Here is a 20,200-nt window from a genome sequence, read left to right on the forward strand (position 1 = left end):
AAATCGGCCTTTAAGCAGTATTCGGTGCAGATTCGTTGAGAGTTATTCATGTGGTGTTCACTTTTCTGAACAACGCTCGCTCGCTACTGCTTGTCGCACGAGCGAGATTTTTTTAAGATATTTCTAAAATAAATAATTTATTGCCCGTTCATATTTATAAATATTATAATATTTTTTTTTAATTAACATGATCGTTCTATGTTTTATTTAAGATCGTCCTATATATTTATTTTAAGCATTTGATATATATTTTAACTCTGATAAATGTAATTATGACACTTCATTATTTTAATACTGATACTCCTATGTTTTAATTAATTTTATTCTAACCCAAAGTTGATTTAAATTGTTACCATTTCTGCAAACAGTTCGTTACTAAGTGAGTTTCTAGTTTGCACCACATTGTTTATTCGAAGAGTCACTGCTATGTCTGAAGTGATTAAATAATTAGCTTTCTGTGTGAAACAAGTTAAGAAAATGTTAACAAAGTACATTCTGAAGTGAAATCGGCTATAATGTGTTACATACGATGGTGGTAAAAATATACGCGAAACAGGTTAAAGTATGTATGGTAAATACAAGGTGTTTAAAGTATATGATTATTTGATATATTATTCACTAGCAGATACTTTGTGGAAAGCATCTATATCTATCATGTGTTATTAAACCAGTTTTGTCAGCGGTGAACTTTATTTGCTTTCTTAACAGATTTTTTGTTATCATAAATGAAAGCCAAATATTCTGATATCCAATTAGAGTCTCCAATTACTCGAACCATCAACTACTCGAGTATCGAATATTAAAATTTTAAAATACTCGAGTACTCGAGTACTTTCGAGTATTTACCAAATGTACCAAAATAGCTATTATTCAAATTCGTGCACATATAAATAAATTAATAAAATACTTAGTATGTTAATTTTTACAATTATCTTAACTTCACGAACATACTTTTTAAAAACAATAATGCAAAAAGTGTCTCGAATTTAATATTACTGCTAACCTTTGGTTTTATTATTCCCGTTATGGAAAAAACCCTTTCCGTTGCTGTTGATGTTGGTCTTATTGTCATTAACGCGTTGGATAAGGCTTCTAATTTATATATGTTCGCTTTTTATAGATATAAAATTTTTTGAACTCTCTTTGTATGTTCTCTTCTTTCATTCCCTTCTCTGCTTTTCTCTTATTTCCTTCGACTATTGACAAAATAGCATTTTGTAATTCTTCTTGAATAGATTTTTTTTCTTAACAATATACAATATTCTACCCCTTCTGATTAATGCGAAGAATTTAAATCTATATCCTTCGAAGATGTATTTGGGTGAATCCCTTTCACTCTAGAGCTAAACGGTTCGCAAAGAACTGACTTTACTTTAAATGCCTTTAAAACACACAATTGTTTTGATTTATATTTTAAGCTGAGGGATCAGTATAAACAATTGACAACACTTTACGCTACAACTGCATAGTCATAAAACCTAAAAAAAATTTTTGTTGATATTTCATATTGTTCATTGCCATAAATTAGATAAGTCGGGACTGTCGAACAGAAAGCACAAAAGAAATTTCTCCGTCGTACCCACTAACATAGCCGACGACCGGAACTATGCAACTATGGAACTATGAAAAAATTATAACTGATAGTAACCGCTCTAACTCGGACTTCGGACATAAACGCCAAATAAAAGCAAGACGTTAACCTTTACCGGGCCGAGTTAAAGTTATTTTTGTTTCTGAAATATTTCAAAATTTTTCAATTTCGAGTATTAATCGAGTAATTTTCAAAATACTCGATTATCAAGTACTTGAAAAATAGACAAAAATACTCGAGTATCGAGTACTCGATTACTCGAATTGGAGACTCTATATCCAATAGAGCATTGCAATGGCTCAGTCATAGTAAAGTTTTATTAAGATTTTTTGAACTCAGAGGAGCGATTGAATTTTTTTTAAAATAAATTAGCCTTTGCTGAATAAATTCAAGAAAAAGTGTTCTTATATGAAACTTATACTGCGTCTGATAAATAATTTGGGAAAATTTCCTTTTTTTTTAACTTGTTCGCCTAAAATATTTACGATATAGCACTTGATAAAATATGTTTATCAAACTCTGATATAGAAAATATTGCCATACATACAATTACGAAAATCTATAATTTAATTAAGTTTACTTGCGTTTCATACTGTTTCCATTATGGCACAATATAACGTACAATTATTCCACGTCTATAAAATAAACGCACTTTCACACGACAAAGGAATGAAGTCCTCGCTTTGATGTTCGCACGTTTTATTGCGTGCTACAGATGCGTGTCGCAGTGGTGATAAAAAATTTACATCTCTAATTTCCGCCGGACCTTCCTTTGCACATAGACGGGACCTCTACCACCACACGAATGTTTCGGATTTTATGAAATCCGAAATAGTATCGATGTCAAAAGGACAAAGGGCTGCTTATTGGAGTGGAAATGTCAATCGGTGCGAAATAAAATCGTTACCGACCTGTAAATACGGCGTACGGCGTTTCCGCTCGATCGGCTATAGTTATTTCGCATTCATATGTGTGAATATTTTATGCACACTAGCTGTTAGCTGTAAAGAGTAAAACTACTGTACGGGTCATATAATCTAGACCGATAAAACAGAAACGACCCTGTATGTGACGTTTGCATTGTTGTGAAATTGCAAAATTTTTATGAAATTCTAAAGCATTCAAAAATCTTATACATACATATTTGAGCCTATGATTAAAGTGTAATGTATATTAATCTTTAAAAAATCCTCGAATATAATTTATTCAATTCACCGCAATGAAAAAAGTCATTATTTATCCCCGTGCCGCCTTAAGCTCAGTCATTGTCGTTTCATAAAAGCGTCGCGCAGAATAATTTATTAAACAGCCGCAAAGCACAATTTTTTACAAAAGCTTTTTCTCATATACAGGACGGTAAAAAGTCACGCGTCTGTCGCATCAGTCCATTTTCCCGTTTGATACGTGCCTTACCCATTAAGCTTTCGAGTGCCGTAGAGTACAATATACACAATTTTTTATTCTTGGTACAACACAGACGTTTTCACGTTGACTTTTGTATATTAACAATACTCACGTAAATTTAATACATCAATATTTTATATACTGTTGTTTATGAGATTGTGAAAAACGACTCTTCTGCTTCGTTCAATAAAAATCCCATAACTCTATGAGAATACCATAACAAGTTATGGGATTATAAAAACTTCAATAAAATGTCTATAATTAGTAAAGCGCAAGAGCATTAATTTTTGATCGGCATCATGAAACCACGATAAAATTTTGTTTTGAACTGGCCATAGACTTACACAAACATAAATAAACCAGCAGAATATAATTAGTGACTTATACCTAAAAGAACTTGCTATAAAACTCATAATAATTCTTGTGTTTTTTTAAGTCATTTCGTGTCTGAGAGATTGGAATTATTGATTGTTATGTGTTATGGGTGTATGTTTTTGTTTTTAATGACAAAGCTTGTTTGGTGATCGTTATATGTCAGATATATATGCACGTGAAGTTTTACTTTCTGTCTCTGCTTTCATGGACTCTAGACATGAATTCCGGGCGTCGAGTTGGATCAGGGGATGCGAAGAGAGAAGCGGCCTCTTCCTGGTCGAAATTCGTACGAACTTAGTGGGTCAAAATTAAAAAAAGTTAATGAATTTCTAATGCCCTAAACTCTGAAGTGGATATTCAAGTAGGAATGTCTGTAGAAATGTCCGAGAAAGTGGTTTAACCACATTCCCGTATTTATACCCATGGACCAAATCTGTTTTTTGACCCTATTCAGTGCGACGGTCAATGGCCGTTGTTTAGTTTTCGGAAACAGATCTTAATTCATTTGCGATGGATACTTTTAATATTCAATTATTTATGGCCTTGACTTAATCTACAAAAAGGCTTTCTCACGGTGGTATTCCATTTTAACAGAGAAGCCCCTTTTCTCTGTTTATCACATGACGAAACCGGTTTTGTCATCTGGATTTATGATTAAATAGTTTCGGGGTTTTGAGGCTGAATATGTGTGACTTTGCAGCAAAAATAGACCTCGGTTTGCCTTGAAAAACAGTTCATTTAGATAAGCATATATATAAAATACTACATATATATGGAAATGTTTTTTTGAAAGTCAGCGAGACGATTCGTTAATGTGTCTAATGCTATTATTTGCCCTGAAAGCGTCTTCTTCTGACTTTCTGTCTGTCTTTATATAATGCTGATTCGAAACAGTTTTGGCGAAGCGTCGATTAGGATGTAGGTGGGCCAATTGCATAGATTCTTAGACCCGCCCACGAAATATATTTACGCTAAAGTAAAACTTTTAGCTGGCCACTTTCGGCAATCAGTAACAAATGGGTTAAATGACAATAGTCCTCTTTGCGCAATGAAGAACGCTTCATCTATCGTGCATCCTTTTCACATAAAAGGATAGTTTTTCCTGTACTTACGAGTGTCTCGAGCTCTCTTTGTTTCCATTGTTAAGGTCTGACTTTTGAAACGAGTTTCTATTTATTTTTATTTGTTCAAATTGCTCGTTAGAATGACCTTTAAGTTAATTTTGCAGGTGCTTGAAACCCCCACAATAGCAAAAATATGCTTATAAATTTACCTAAAAAAATTTCGAGCGTCCTTAGAGTTGCCAATGTAATCCGTCCATTTAGGGTGCAATTGTTTACTAAGAGGATGGTTCAATTTATAACATGACAATTATTTAATTACAATTCTGATCGATCATCAGATGTTTTCCTAGATTTTTCTAATAGCAATAATAAATGTCTTAACGAATAAGCAAAATAAAATCAATCTAGTCTGTTGACTGAGTACATACCGTCGGTCATTTTAGAACAAATATGTTTGAAAATAGTTCATAACGGAATTGGTTACATATTTATCGAAACTTAATTTATTTATAAAATTAAGCAATACCAATAAAGTCAATTAAAAATATACTATAAATATATGGTTGTCGTATTTAGAATTTTTAATTGACAACTGTAAAGGAATGCTATTGATTTATCTTTTAAATCATAAAATATTTGTATACTACCATCATAAAATATAATATATTTCAGTTTTTTATATAAAATATTTTTTAATTGTTATAATGATTGTTTTTTAACATATTATTATTTATGTAAAACATAATCTTTTTTTGTATTTTATAAATAAAATACATTTACCGTACGATTAATAAAATATGATACAGCAAACAAAAATACATGCAAACAAATGTTCTTAAGTATTGTATCTAAAATATTATATATTATACATACTTTCATACGTTTTAGATTAATTTAGAATAAGTAGTAACTTGAAATAATTTATAAGAAATCAAACTTCATATTATACAATAAATATAAATATTGTAAATACTATAATATTTACAATTTATTTTATTAAATATTCACAAAAAACTATTAATATAAATAACACAGAAAAATACGTATTTAATAAATTAACTATTTTACATAAATTTAGATAGTAAGGAATCACTTATAATAAATTATAATTCATATAGAAATAAAAAATATGAGATACAAATATGCATGCATCTACATATATATTTACGATTATATTTACAACTCTAGTCAAATTTAGTGTTTAACGTTAAAATGTAAAATTTAAATGAAAACATAACAAATAAAAAATATACATTTAAAAACTTATAAAAATTAAATATATATTGTATTTAATTCGATAACTTAATCTTAAATGGTATTACAAAAAAAAAATCATAATGATTTATCCAATACAACTTTGCATTGGTTGTTCCTAATTTATTGTAATTACTCAAAATAACTTTTAAATTAGATGATATTTATAATTAAATATTTAATAAAGTATAAAAGTACAAAACAACTACAAATATTAGGTTTTGTAAATTTGTAATCACTCACCAAATCTTATTTGTACGATGTCAGGCTGTGGTGGTTCTCCTTCTGTTTTTTTCGGAGAAGTTCTTTTCCCTCCAGATTTTTTTCGCCGATTTCCCATATCATTTCCTGTTTACATAAAAACATGTACACTCATAATATAAGCTGTACCTATACTGAAAAATAATTAAAAACATATACATATACTCAGGGCATACAACAAATATTTTGGAGGCCTTTCAAAATTTAATGTGGGCAAGACAATAAAATCAATGGTATTGAATATTCATTCGATTAAAACATTTTTTTTAGAATAGTAACAGGTCCATTTAGTCGCTACTGTCTCATTGTCAATCATATAAAGTCTTAAATTTTCTTCAAACTAATATTTAATAATGATCTTTCACATTCTGCTACACTAAAACTGTGTTCGCTAATATTTTTAGAAAACTTATACCAATAATTTCTTTGTATAATTCTGGCAATGTCGTGTCTAGTTTAAAATTGGATTTGTAAATAGTATTAGTTATGTTACAATTTCATTATCTTTTATATTTTTATAATACTAAAGCACTTATTTTGCCTTAAACTATATTCTCTATTTCCATAAAATTAAAAAATACGCGTAAGAAAATATTTTTCAGCAGATTTTTTTAAAATTGTTGTGATTAAATTTTCAGTTGCGATTTTTTTACTCTTACTTCCATGTATTCTCAAGTTGTTATATATATTTAATCAAGTGCACAATATGATATTTTTATACATCCAATGTTGCTTTACGGGATTCAATAATGAGATATGCTTGATGTAATGACATTAGTATAATATTTATAGAGAAACTGTACATAAGAACAAATTCAAATTTTGACAAATAATTTTCAAAAGCAGGAACTTGTGTTTTTCATCAATGGAAATGCTTCTTAAATAGATTTCATTCAGAGTCGTACTTAAAATTTGGAGCCACTTATTTTACTTCTCATACACATAGCCTTACTGATTATCTTGTTTTTGAAATCTTTTTAAATTTCCACTAAAGAATTATTTAATAAATTTGTTGGACAGTACATGGGAAATTTATTGCTTCTTTGCTAAATATTCTGCTAAATATACTTATATAAGGTTTAAAGTTTCCATAACATATATTGACTCATTATTGTATTGTTCTACACAGTTTTTAAAAAATATTTTTTATTTCTGTAACAAATTTAAAAGTCAGATAGCATTTTTTTATATGAAAGGGAATATTTAATATCTGTAGCAAAAATCTTCTTGTGTTATTTAAATTTAATTAATATAATATAGATTAATTTCCCAATATTTTTTTTAATTATCGGTATTAATAATCTATATAAATAACCTGATTATTTAAACACTGACTTTTAACTTCTTTTAAATGTTTGCGTATTGGTAACAATATGCAGGGAAGAATAATATATCATATAAACTATACATAATTGACTGACTAAAGATGGTGCTCACATCTATTTAAATTAGAATAAATAAAACAGTGTGCGAAAAGTATGATTTCATTAGATGAAAATAACAGTTGAGCTTGAAAAAATCTTATTAAAGAATTTATATTTTAATTTAATGAAAAGATTTATTAAAAAAAAGTATTTAGGTACATTATTTTGTTGTATTTGTGTTGTTTGTCTTTTCTGTGTGAGTAATTGTGACTAGTTAGTGTATTTTTATCACCGAAACATTTTTCATACATCCTGACATGTATTTTTTAAGTTACACGCGGTTTAGAATATAGAACTCTAATACTTTTCAGCTATTTATTTTGACTACATAAATTAAATCCGTTATTTTCAGTGGCAATAATATAATAATACATACCTTTTATTTAAATCTTCTGCGCAAAAATTACCCGTATATGTCACAACATGTTATTAAAAAAATATTGCTTTGATTTAATATGTATTCGTTTCAAAAATATGTATATATTTATATTAATTTATTATTGTTGATTTAGATACATAGTTAACATTCATTACAATTTTATTTTATTTTTTATTATTATATAATATATTTAATTTGATATAACTTCTAACTAAGCGAGACGCTACTTTATAGCCTTTGACACAACCACATATATTATTATATTAATTAATCTAATTTATTTTTTATTAATATTGCATACAATTTGCACTGACGATTTCCCAGGGATAGAACGATCTAACCTACAAGCGACTCGTACTCGATTTCGTCGCTCGAGCTACATTTTGTCGATTGGTTTTAGCGTAAAACTACACTTTATGGACTCGAGGCACGCGTTGTTGCGAAAACGACCGAGATTTCGCATGTTTTATGTGATGATTGTTGAATTATTCGGTTCCGATCTAACCTAAAAGTGTGTGTGATAAACAGAAACTGTAGGCGCGCCGCCTGGTAGTCGGTCGAGAAACTAAACGGTCCAGATTTTCCTCTTCGCGTTTGCGCATTAACGTAGTGGGTGATCGATTCTTTTGTTGTAAGATTTAAAATTGTTTCACGGCGTTCGCAACTTACTCATTCTTACGCACAAACTGCGTAAATAAAAAAAACATTTTCTTAAATATTCCAATATTATTATCCAATATTAGTCTAATAAGCACAATTAATATTTATATCACGACAATATAACATTTTTTGCATCAATTTGTATATGTAAGCTTACGGCTTGGTGATAAAAGCTCATACGAAAACAAACCACATTTATATTTGCTCACACAAAAATCCCACATAAATAAACTCCCACGTAGTTAATTCATATGACACTCGGGCAGCTACCTCGTTTATTTGTTGAATTTCGTTGTATTCGACTTGTTATTCAAAGATATACCTTGTTTGGGATTTGAAGTACAGGATGCAGCAAATAAATTATAAAAAAATATTTTCGCAGACTTCAGATTAGGAGTAATTTAACTACTTGCGCTGTAACTAGTTAATCAAGGCTTTGCTTATATTCAAAATAAACAAAAAAATTGTATATTGACCACTTCACTATTATTTCGCCGCTTTACTTCATCCACCTTATTTTTCAGACCTTGCTCCTCCCGACTAATATTTATTTCGATCGATGCATCATTTCCTACACGAAAAAAAGGATATTATGAGTATAATATGTTTCATCAAAACCTTCAATAGGAGGTGGAAAAATTAAAATAAACATTTAGAAGTGATTTTTTGATTCAATAAGAAAACGATAATAATTTTGGAATAACCTTATATTTGTATAACTATTTTAGGAGTAAGGACAACATTGATTCCCAAAATTTTCAGTAAATAAATTTTAAAATGACCCTAGGTGGGAAAATGTTAAATCTTTAAAAATAAATTGCATTTTAAATCGTCAAAATTAAAATAAACATCTAGAAGTGATTTTTTTATACAATAAAAAAAGACATTTATTTTAGAATTACCTAATATTTGTATAACTATTTTAAGAGTAAGGACTACATTGACTCTCACAAAATATTACGTGGGTTAAACTCTTAAAGAATGAATGAAGTACATACATAATTATGTTTGTGTTTTTAACTGAGATATATTTTTGAGTTGTTTTTTTAAGACAATAACATTCAACGCTTATTTCATTTGTATCGCTAATAGATCAGTTCTCTTCTCTTAAAAATAGTTAAAAATTATTTATGTATAATTACATTTTAAGGCTTAGGAACCATAGGGGTGTTATTTTGTAGCCAGTGAGAATCAAGGTTGATTCTCACTGGCTATATATTATATATTCACATATGTTGTGACAAACGATAAGTGGCGAGATGTTTTCTCCGAGCGGTGGTGGAGAAACTGGCGCAGGGATGATGTCTGTGGACGATCCTCAGAATTATTGTAGCTGTCTGCAGCGAGTGTCTGGAGGCAGTTCCACCTGCTCCGATGATCGTGTTCCGGAGTCTCAGGTCACATCTTTGCGTCTGTCAGGCAGGGTGAATCTGCTAATCTCTTCGAGTGCTGCTGGAATAAGTATTCAGGGCTGCAAAGCTTGCTGATCAATCGCAATTATGCAGCGATCATCTAGCCAAACGCTGCAGTCACTTCTTGGAACGGCGAAATATGTATACGCCTTTAGAAAGCGACGTTCGCTTGATAGGCATTGTCCAAGGTTGTATTGCATTACAACGGGAATGTTGTGGATCTAGTGATTTATTATATCCATGACCGTTTCGCAACAAAGAAATATTCTCTCAATGACGGGGAATATTTACTCTTATTATTTGTGGGGTCGTAACGAGGGTTTTGTGTGGTCTAAATTATTATCTACGCTGTTGTCTTATTTTCTTGTTGATGGATGATCATTTTAGTCACAGTAAATTGACGCAAGTTTTGATACAAAAACCCTTTCAAACTGTGTGTAGTCGCCACAACATATATAAAATGGATTATGATATAATATAGTAGAATTTGTATTTAATTACAATTATATATTGCTATTGCTACAATATAATTATTATTATTTTTTAACTAAAAACGAATTTTTCTGTAAATAATATTTTTACAAAATAATTTTTATTTTTTTATCGTAGTTATATTTATTACTGTCTTTAATTTTACTTGTTTTATTTGTTTTCGCAACTATTTGATATAAAATCAATTGATATTTTGTGTTATTAAGGATATTATTCAATTTTGGGTTTGTGTATGCGGTGGATCAAATGCAATTTTAACAATTTTAAAATTCGTTCATAAACGTTCTAATGTCATCGTCTTCAGAAGGATGATGTGGCGCAGATTTCTGGTTGATCCATGATCCGTGCAGGCAACTCAAAAAGCTGCCGTATCGGTAGGACCCATTAAATGAGGTGGAGTTTTCAATGGGGACGACCGGCCAAGGATGAGAGTTTGTCAAATTAAATTAAATTAGCACTATTTTTTTTCATAAAAAAAGAAATGCGCTGTCCTATCTGCTCTGCTTAAAATTAAAAGCCCAAGATCAACTGCTCAGCGTGGCTAGCAAATGTTGCTATCCCTGGCACCTGACAAAAGAAAAATGTTTCTCAGATCACTCAAAAATCGATTTTTACTTTTTAGAAAAGTTTTATCACGCTTTTTTACCTCTTTAGATAATCACCATTAAAGTGGTATTAAGAAACTTTGGAAGGCAGTTCAAAATTTAGTTCTAAGAAACGCGTCTTTGGCGAATGGTTGCTACATAAATAAAACAGTTTATAGCACACTAGCTTAGGAAGAAACTATTCACTTTAGAATATTATACATATTAAATTTTATCCCAGCGAAATAATACATGTGTATAAAACTTGGCCGTAAGAAAATATTTTCTATCAAAATATGTCTTTACCAAAAAATGACTTAACATGCTATTTATATATATCGCTTTAATTCAAAGTATGAGGTTTTTCTATTTTTTTAATAATTTTCACTGTTTATTTTTTTAAATTAGAATTTGTATTCTACATAAATGTTAACAAACATGCAAATAAAAATGGTTTTTATGTACCTAATCATCAAATTAAAATATTAAATAAAAAATATACGGAAAAAAAATAAACAAGTCAATGAAATGTTATTAAATAAATTAAATATACCTAATAAAATATGTAATTGTACATGTATAAAAAAATATGTTTAGGACACGACAATGCAAAAAATTATAATAACAATGCATAATTTCGATTGTTTGAATGTAGGAATGTGGAAGTTAAAGTAAAACAAATTAGATTACATAATTATATATTTACTTTATACAGTGTTACTGAAAATATAAATTTATAAAAAGACGATAATTCAATCACTTTAATTTTCACGACAATTCTACATAAAACGCTTTCAATTTACTCAAATAAAATATTTAGTACAAGGCTTTATATTTAAACAAGTTAACAAATTTGTTTTGTAATTTGCAATTAGAGACTTTGACCTTATTCTCGAATGCTAATTAAATCTTAGCCTTAAGCTCGAAGCTTAAAAGCACAAGCTGAACAAATATAAAGTATAAAACACAAAATTGTTTTATTTTAATTCCTCAAAAATAATTTTTACAATACATAATTAAGGAACTTAAATCATAACTTATTATTATATTAAATTATAAGCAAATTTAAATTTAATCACACCATCTACCGGTAGTTTTTCGTATTATTATATCAATATAAATATTTTAATTCCATATAGAGACATCTATGATCGTTTTATCAAAACGAAATTCGTATTTATATTTTGAATAAATATTTTTTATTCGGAATAGAGATGGTGTCGTAAATAAATAATATCATTTATTAAGTAGTATTTTTACATTGCGACATAAAATAATTTGATATGTGATACATTCTACTATGTGATACATTCAATTTAATATACCAATTACGATAATACAGAATGCCCATAAAAAGCACGTATATAATTTAAATTTATTTATTTTTATTTTTTATGAAACAACAAGTATAGATAAATTAAATTCTATTTTATTCTTACGTTTTCTGTATAAAAAAATTAGATGTTGCTTGCACTGTACATAAATTTTTATTATATCTATAGATTCAACAGTCTGCGGTGTCTAATAGTATCACTCTGAACCAATTTAGAACGTTAACGTCCTATCGATTTTAACTATTTTCGTCCTGTATTATTTATTAACTACTGAACCAAAATGCCTTCAGAATTTCAACTTTTAAAATGCATCGTGCATTGTCTACGTATATTTTTCATCTGTCAGATACCATCTCAATTTGGACACAAACTCAAAGAAGAAAATTTTTAGATCACGTAGTCTTAATGATGTTTGCGTACGTTTCATGTGTAAATACAAAAGTTGGACAGCAGCCAATAGTATCGTTTCCTTTCGCGAAGGATCGTCAAAATGGTATCCAAAATAAAATTCAGACTAATAAGGTACAAAAATAGAACATTTATATACTCGCTCGCAAAAAAATGTTTTTATAAGCTGCGTCAAGATGTGTTTTACTATATTACAATAATAGCTTATTTTTAGTATGATGTGATATACTAAAACATATTTTATTATTATTTATAATATAGTTGCTTGTTATTGTAATATAATTTTTATATCATTACATCCTTGAAAATGTTGTCAATTCGTTTATCACTATCTCTATTTTTATCAAATCAATTAGAATGGTTTATTTTCAATTGTTACAATATGACTAATGCGCTATCGGGCAAAATTACATCAACGTCGTATACATAAAATGTGTTTTTAGATGTGATGCTTTATTAAACGCAATAATTTAATTTTTGCTTTTGAAACAAAGGATAAGACTGATTACATGATACACTATTTATGCATTAACCCTTTAAACGCCAGCGAATTTTTAGTGAGTCATCTTTTATTTCTCTTCACGCGTCACTATATTTTTATAAAAATAAAAATAAATATAAATACGTGGTTTACTGATAAATGAAACTAAATATTTAATAATTAATAAAAAAATAATCTGTTCAAAAAAATATTCAACAAGTGCATTCGAATGGCAGTAACAAGCTGCTTTTATCCATATGTAGTTGTTCCTTATTTGTAGGACTATGTTACAATACTCCTAAGTTATAACCAATTATACTTTAAATGTTATGATTAATTAAAGTTTTATTTTAAAGAATAATATAGTATAGATTGCTACTCAAAATTAATCATTTTCTTGATATCGCTGATACGTTTAATCGTTTGTTTCTCAATACTAAAAATATTATAAAAGTTAAATTTTCTATAATTATGGTAACAAAAAAATATTTGTAAGGCCAAATATTATAGGACTAACAGATTTTACTTATTTGTAAATGATTAGCCCTACCTCATAATTAATATATATATAGTTTAATATCTACATTCGCTCGTTCATTGAATTTTAAAGGACTCAACTTGCGGCGACCAACTTTAATTTCTCGTGGGAAAATAGCGAAACACATTTTGGTCGATGGAAAAATAAATAGAAAAATCTCACAAAGCACTCAAGGGATTGCATGAGCTCTACTCAGAACGAAATAAAATATACGTGTGTACTATTAAATTAAAGTATATGAACTCATCTCGCTCCATAAAGGTAAAAATTACCATAAATTTCTAATAAAAGTGTACCACTGTCTCAAAAAAATCTTTATTTTCGCGCAAAATACAATAAAATAAATATTTATATTATCGTTAAAATGTAATGGCGGTCATAAAACATTGACAAAAATATATGTAGCTGTTAAATCGTAAAATAATAATATTATACGTGTGTGTTTGCTTAGCGAAGCTAGCTAATAAACACTTCGTCCTTTGATTAATGCCATATAAAAGGGGAGATGTGTCTGAAATGGCGTACTATTTTTATCAAATATCTGTAAAAGTTAAATGAAAGGGAAAATTAGACGTTTTACTCTTTCATCCCACGTAGAATTCTCTTTCATTCGCTTGACATAAACAGACTACAAAAATATGTAATGAAAAGTCTTTCTTAGCGCGAGATTGTCAAATACATAAATACATATATATATGTATATAGAGATAAATAAAATATGACATGACAAAACAAACTTGCTTGAGCATTATCAACTAGTTAAAAATAATGTAAAAATTTAAAACGATAAGATAATTGAGATAGTCATCTTATTTATATGATATTTTTTATTACTCAGTAGCCAGTTATCTCCTAAACTATGATACATATTGTGAATTCTTGTGAATGCTTATATATTAATAAACTATAAGATGTGTAGATAGTATTACATTTTAATGAAGGTTACAAATTCACATGTTTGTTTAGGGGAGTGTGACCCTAGAGGTGGTTGACCTAGCGGCCAATGAGACTCTTGTGTGAATCTAAGTAAACTTTTTATTAGTTAATATTTACGTGTGACGATGTACGATTAATGGCGAGACGTTTCTCCCAACTGCGGTGAAGGTGACGCAGGTGGTGATGCCCGTAGATGATCCTCAAGGCTCCTGTGGTTGCTTGCAGCGAATGTCAGGTGTGATTCTTTGTGCGGCTGGTGGTTCGGGAGTTCCAGGAGTGATCTTCAGGTCTGTCGGTGAGGGCGCGTGGCTGGTCCCTTCGGATGGCTGCTGGTGACTCTGAGTAGCTCCTGGTGGATCGTCCCGCTCTCTTGGTGTCTCGGACTGTCTGTAGGCTGCCTCGAAGCGTCTGTCCTTGTGTCTCGCACTGTCTGTCCTTGTGTCGCGCACTTTTTTTTCTTGTGTCTCGCACTGTCTCTTATATTCTCTAGTGGTTGCACGCTTGCTGGCCAATCGCTGCAGTCGCTTCGTAGAAATGGTGAAATCAGATATGACTTTTTCGAAAGCGATTTTGTTTTCTCGTCCACGGTCTTTCGCATTTTTCGGAAACAAAGGGACTCTCTTAACGACTCGTTATGTGGTCAAAAAAATCCTTCTTGTGCCATGATATTTGTCTCATTGTTAATGAATGATCGATTTTGGTCACAGTCATTAACAATAAGACAATGGCCGTTTCAAATGTGGACCTATCTGTGTGGTCGCCACATTTGCAATACAGCAAAAGCTAATTACATCTGAAAAGATTTTGCATAAATTTGATTTCTCTCTAAAAATCTTATTTTTTACAATATTTTTATGTACACAATAATACACAAATATAGAAAAAATATATTGTATGATTATATACATATCTCATTAACATCACCCAGCTTAGTTTAGAACAACGAAATAAGTATACGCCTTTATAAAGTGATATTTTCTTGATGAATATCGCCGAGGTGAATTGCGTAACGGGTATATTGTCGCATTACAGTGCTATTCGTCTTCCAGTGATATATTGTTTCCCGTAACCGTTTCGTAACAAAGAAATGTTTATTAAATGCACCGGAGAATCCTTGCGTGCTATTTATGAGGGAGCCTTTTGGTTCTACTCGTAACGAGAGCTTTTGTGTAATCGCACTATTGTTAAATAATCACTTTTGGTCACAGTAATTACGCGAGATTAAAAAATAAGGTCATCTACAAACGAGTGACTCATGTGATCCCCACATATGGTATATTTGCAATAAAAAATACTACATCAATAATAAAAGTTCTCTCAGCAAAATAACATATTTTTAAATGTTATATTTTTAGAGTCACTGTTTTGAAACAAGTTGGATTAACTCAACTAATTATGTATCACTGTTAGTAGGTATATTTTTATATAAGGCAAAGTAATCGAGTTATTAATTTGCAACCATTTTTGAGTCACGTACTATTTGTGTAATTACATAAATACGTGATATTCTTGTAGCCGTGTCTACGTCTGTAAAATCCAGTTGTAACTAGATCAGGATTGACGTGTAAAGAGAAGCGGCTGCTTTCTGAGTCGATGCTTGTTGTAATTCTACTGGGTGCGAGTTGCTAGCCGAGAGTAACTAGTAAACGTTTTTATAAAGGTTCCTATTGGAAGTGAATGGAAGTGAATATATACATTTGGGCAAGATGAAGTAGGTTTATTTTCTCGCCCGCTAATGACAATGATTTGGAAGTGTTTATTTCTTAATATAATATTTACGCAATTATCGGAGTTTGATCATGTGGAGACCAAGTCTTATTAGTTACGTGTAGATTCAAGGGCAAGGAATAAAAAAATTATGCTTATTATTATTATCTGCTTACAAGTCAATAGCACAATAGTAAGAACACATATTTCAATAAATTTTAAGTTAGAAACTAAACTGTGTTTTAAAACATAGCTATAGTAAAAAAACAGACGTCATGATATCATACAATTTAATTTAAGCCATTTTAAGTCACAGATAGAATTAAAAATATTAAGCCATTTGAGCCACACATTCCTGATGTAAATTAATATGTATATATGCTGATATCAAATAGTAATTAATCCTGTATTAGAAATAATTTAATTTATAACCGTAATAAGCCAAAATTATCCAAAATTATATTGCGGTACTCGATTATTGGTTAATTTATTACTTTTAACACTAGCTCGTATATACAGGCTACTGATTAATAATTCAAGATACGATACACTGTTATTATATTAATAAATAATAAGGTCATGGATAAGCTACAATTACCTTTTTCTATCAAGCTGAAAATTTAGTAAACAGAAAATACTTTCAGGATTAACGCCATTAGGATATTTAATAATAAATATTAGTGTTGATTTGATATTATAACCTACTACTTAGCCATCGCAATGACAACGATAATCTATATATATATATATATATACTATTTTTGTATTAAAATTATATCAAAAATACAATGCAACACAACACAAAATAAATTCTCAGTCTTAAAAAAACTGATGACGTCAAATCTGTCTGGTTTGATTCATTAAAATCTCTACTACGCCAGCATCTAATCTAATCTAATGAGGTTTTTTATATATGTGTGTAATATGTATATACTATAAAGACTTTATTCTGACATTTTGTCAGATTTTTGAAAAAATATTTGCTGTATCTGTTATCGATTGACGCATTTGTGTTTAAATTTGCAATCCGGTCAATTTCGTTTCACTTGCGTCATTGCACCGAATTGTGTGCGTTCGGAGACCGCCGTTTGCGACCTCTGATCGCGCTCGAATTGGTTACTACGAATGAGGTGGCCCATTCATTAGCGGCGTTTGTGCGTCAGAAGCCAATTAAACGTCGGAATTAGTCTCTGGTAGTTTCAAAGATTGTTTAGGCAGAAACTGAAAACAATTTTTAGCAAAAATAATAAATTATTGTTCTTAGTTTTTAAGAAAAAAAGAACCAAAACTGGCTAATTAGACGTAAATATGCTTCAAAAAACCATACAATTTTAAGTATAAGCATATATCTCTGTCAAAAATTAAATGCATCTCAAATTTTGTCAATTATCTTTATGAAATAAATATTTCTGCATTAAAAATAGTTGGAAATTCGTGAGCAATCTATACTTGAAGTAAGTAATCCATTTGTTTTCAATATCTGAAACTCTCTCCTTAACCTAAAACATTTTTATTTTAGCACAGTGACTTCGCAGCCAGTAAGTTGCAATTGGAAACTAGTGAAAATTGTATTTAGATTATATTACATATTGCGACAGACTCAAATGGGCGCGATGTTTTCTCTGAACAGTGGTGGAGAAACTGGCGCAGGGATGTTGTCTGTGGGAGAGTTCTGGTTTGTGTGGCAGCGACGGTATTACGGAGGTTGATCCCTCTCTGTTGCGGTGTTCGTATGGTAGGGTTGATCCCTCTCTGGTGCGAGCACCCATGACAGTATGTTGTCCGCAGGCGGGCGCTTCGAGTGTCTGCCGGTCTGCCAATTGGAGTCCAGGCTGAAGTATTCAGGGCTTTCTGACCAATCATAATCGTTGCACTTGCTTCTTAGAACAACGAAATAAGTGTACGCCTTTTGCTTGATGGATATCTCCAAGTTTGAATTGCGCAACGTGAATTTTGTAGCCTTACGGTGCTATTTGTCTTCCAGTGATATATTGTTTCCCGTGACCGTTTCATAACAAATAAATATTCATTCCAAGCACCGGAGAATTTTTGCGTGTTATTTATGAGAAACCCTTTAGTTCAGGTCATAACTAAGACTTTGACTAATTTATCCTTATTGATGAATGATTATTTTTGGTCACAGATTTTAACGCGAGTTTCATTATATCATTATCATTTGCATCAAAATTTATTGATATTTTTATCCTTATTTACTGAATTAGTTTTTTTTTAATATCTTTATACATATATTTAATATATAAAGTTGTAGCATCAAAGAAACATATTACTAGAGCAACATATAAAACTAATGTAAAAAAAATACAATTTGTATTTATACGACTTTTGCCACTCAAAAGTGAAAAGTATGTGCTTGGGAATCTTCTTTAAATATTATATATAAATCGTGACAAGACTTTTCTAAAAAATATTAGGAAAAACTGGCATATTACACATTTCTAAACAGTGCTGCGAAACCTCTTTATATATAACCAGACGCCAAGAATAACAGTTTTGAATGACGCTAGCTGTTATTCTTGAGTCGTGGGTAAGAGCAGAAATTACAGTGCACTTCTTTTTATTCTAGGCCTGACGCCAGTTTTCTATAAGCCTTTGCCCATCATTAAAGGCATATTAACAGGCCGTTACAGTTTTTTGCTAATCGCAAAGCTTCTGTCCTTGCCCGGACGCCCCCATTAAAAAGTCCCGGCGCCAAGTTTTTGAATATTACCGATCGGGTTTCATTTAAGACATCTTCCTCCGCAGAGTAAGGTCCTCCTAAGAGTCTGCGTTTAAACTTTTTATTTTTAAAGCTTCTCTGTGACTTAAACTAGTGCTTAAAAAACAGTTTTTTTTTAATAGAAAAATAAGCCTTTATTATATATTACCCATTATTTTTTTCATTAAAAAAATTCTTAAGATTTGGATTTTTTGCGATTTCTAGTAAAATCTCCATAGTATATTGTAGTGATAATCTTCAACTGACAGTTGTGAACACCACTTTTTAAATCCTGTACGCTACTTGGGAATTTTGCGTCTTCCGTGCAGTAGATAAATGCAGTTTATTTATTTACAGAAATTATATTTATACAAGTGAAATATTACTTTACTGAAAAATACACATTCACTGTAACAGTTGGGTTTAATTAATTCGTTTATTTTAAAATTGGATTTTAACAGTAAATAGACGTTTCGCAACTGACAAATTAAATTTTATAAATATTTTAGAGCGATATATAATTTCACTAGCGCCTATCAGTTAAATTATATTTTCGCTAGTAAGAATATATATCTACCGCTTAAAATGTATTCTAATATGATTTCACTGAAAGTGTATATTTATATTTATATTGATGAAAATATAAATACACAGTCAATGTAACATATACATTGCTTAATATTATTATCAAAAAATGGCACAGTTTTGACTAGATATATTTGATTATTTTTATTTAAAAACCTTGTTAGGAGTTTTTTCCATTTTATTTCTTTACGCTATTTCAAAATAAATCTTTTTAACTAACTTTATAGAACTCAAAAATTTCTGATATTGTGATTATTTGTTTACCTATTATGAACAGTGATTTTATTTACATCTACTACTAGATCCGCCAATTATTTCCACTTTAAAGAAAAGGACTATAAAATTTTACTTAAAGCTTTCTTTTACTAAACAATAGCACTAAATAATCACACTGTAGATCTCTATAAATATAAAAGACAAACTCAGATTATATCTGTTCATTCTTAAATTTAATGCGGCTTATTCCATATCATTATTTTTTTCGCTTTTAATTTTTTTTTATTATATCTGAATAGTGAAAAGGAAAAAAATATTGCGTTATCAATGTCGTTGTATGATGAAATATACAAAATAATCATAAGTAAGTTTAATCAGT

The 20,200-nt window shown here is 29.9% G+C and overlaps 1 protein-coding gene across 1 annotated transcript in view; it reads right to left on the reverse strand.

Annotated features, from left to right (window-relative positions):
- Positions 1-8,244, reverse strand: part of LOC148229502 (ras-like protein family member 10B) — a 114,668-nt gene extending 106,424 nt beyond the window's left edge. Inside the window, exons 1-2 of the mRNA XM_088197230.1 lie at positions 7,750-8,244; positions 5,932-6,036 (exon numbers count right to left, since the gene is read on the reverse strand). Of these exons, the coding sequence (XP_088053356.1) occupies positions 5,932-6,028 (97 nt within the window). The 5' untranslated portion in view covers positions 6,029-6,036; positions 7,750-8,244. The remainder of the gene's footprint in view (positions 1-5,931; positions 6,037-7,749) is intronic.
- Positions 8,245-20,200: the final 11,956 nt, after the last annotated feature.

Source organism: Plectrocnemia conspersa, unplaced genomic scaffold (genome assembly GCF_051122295.1).
Source record: "Plectrocnemia conspersa isolate PC_06_02 unplaced genomic scaffold, ASM5112229v1 ptg000011l, whole genome shotgun sequence".
NCBI lineage: Eukaryota > Metazoa > Arthropoda > Insecta > Trichoptera > Polycentropodidae > Plectrocnemia > Plectrocnemia conspersa.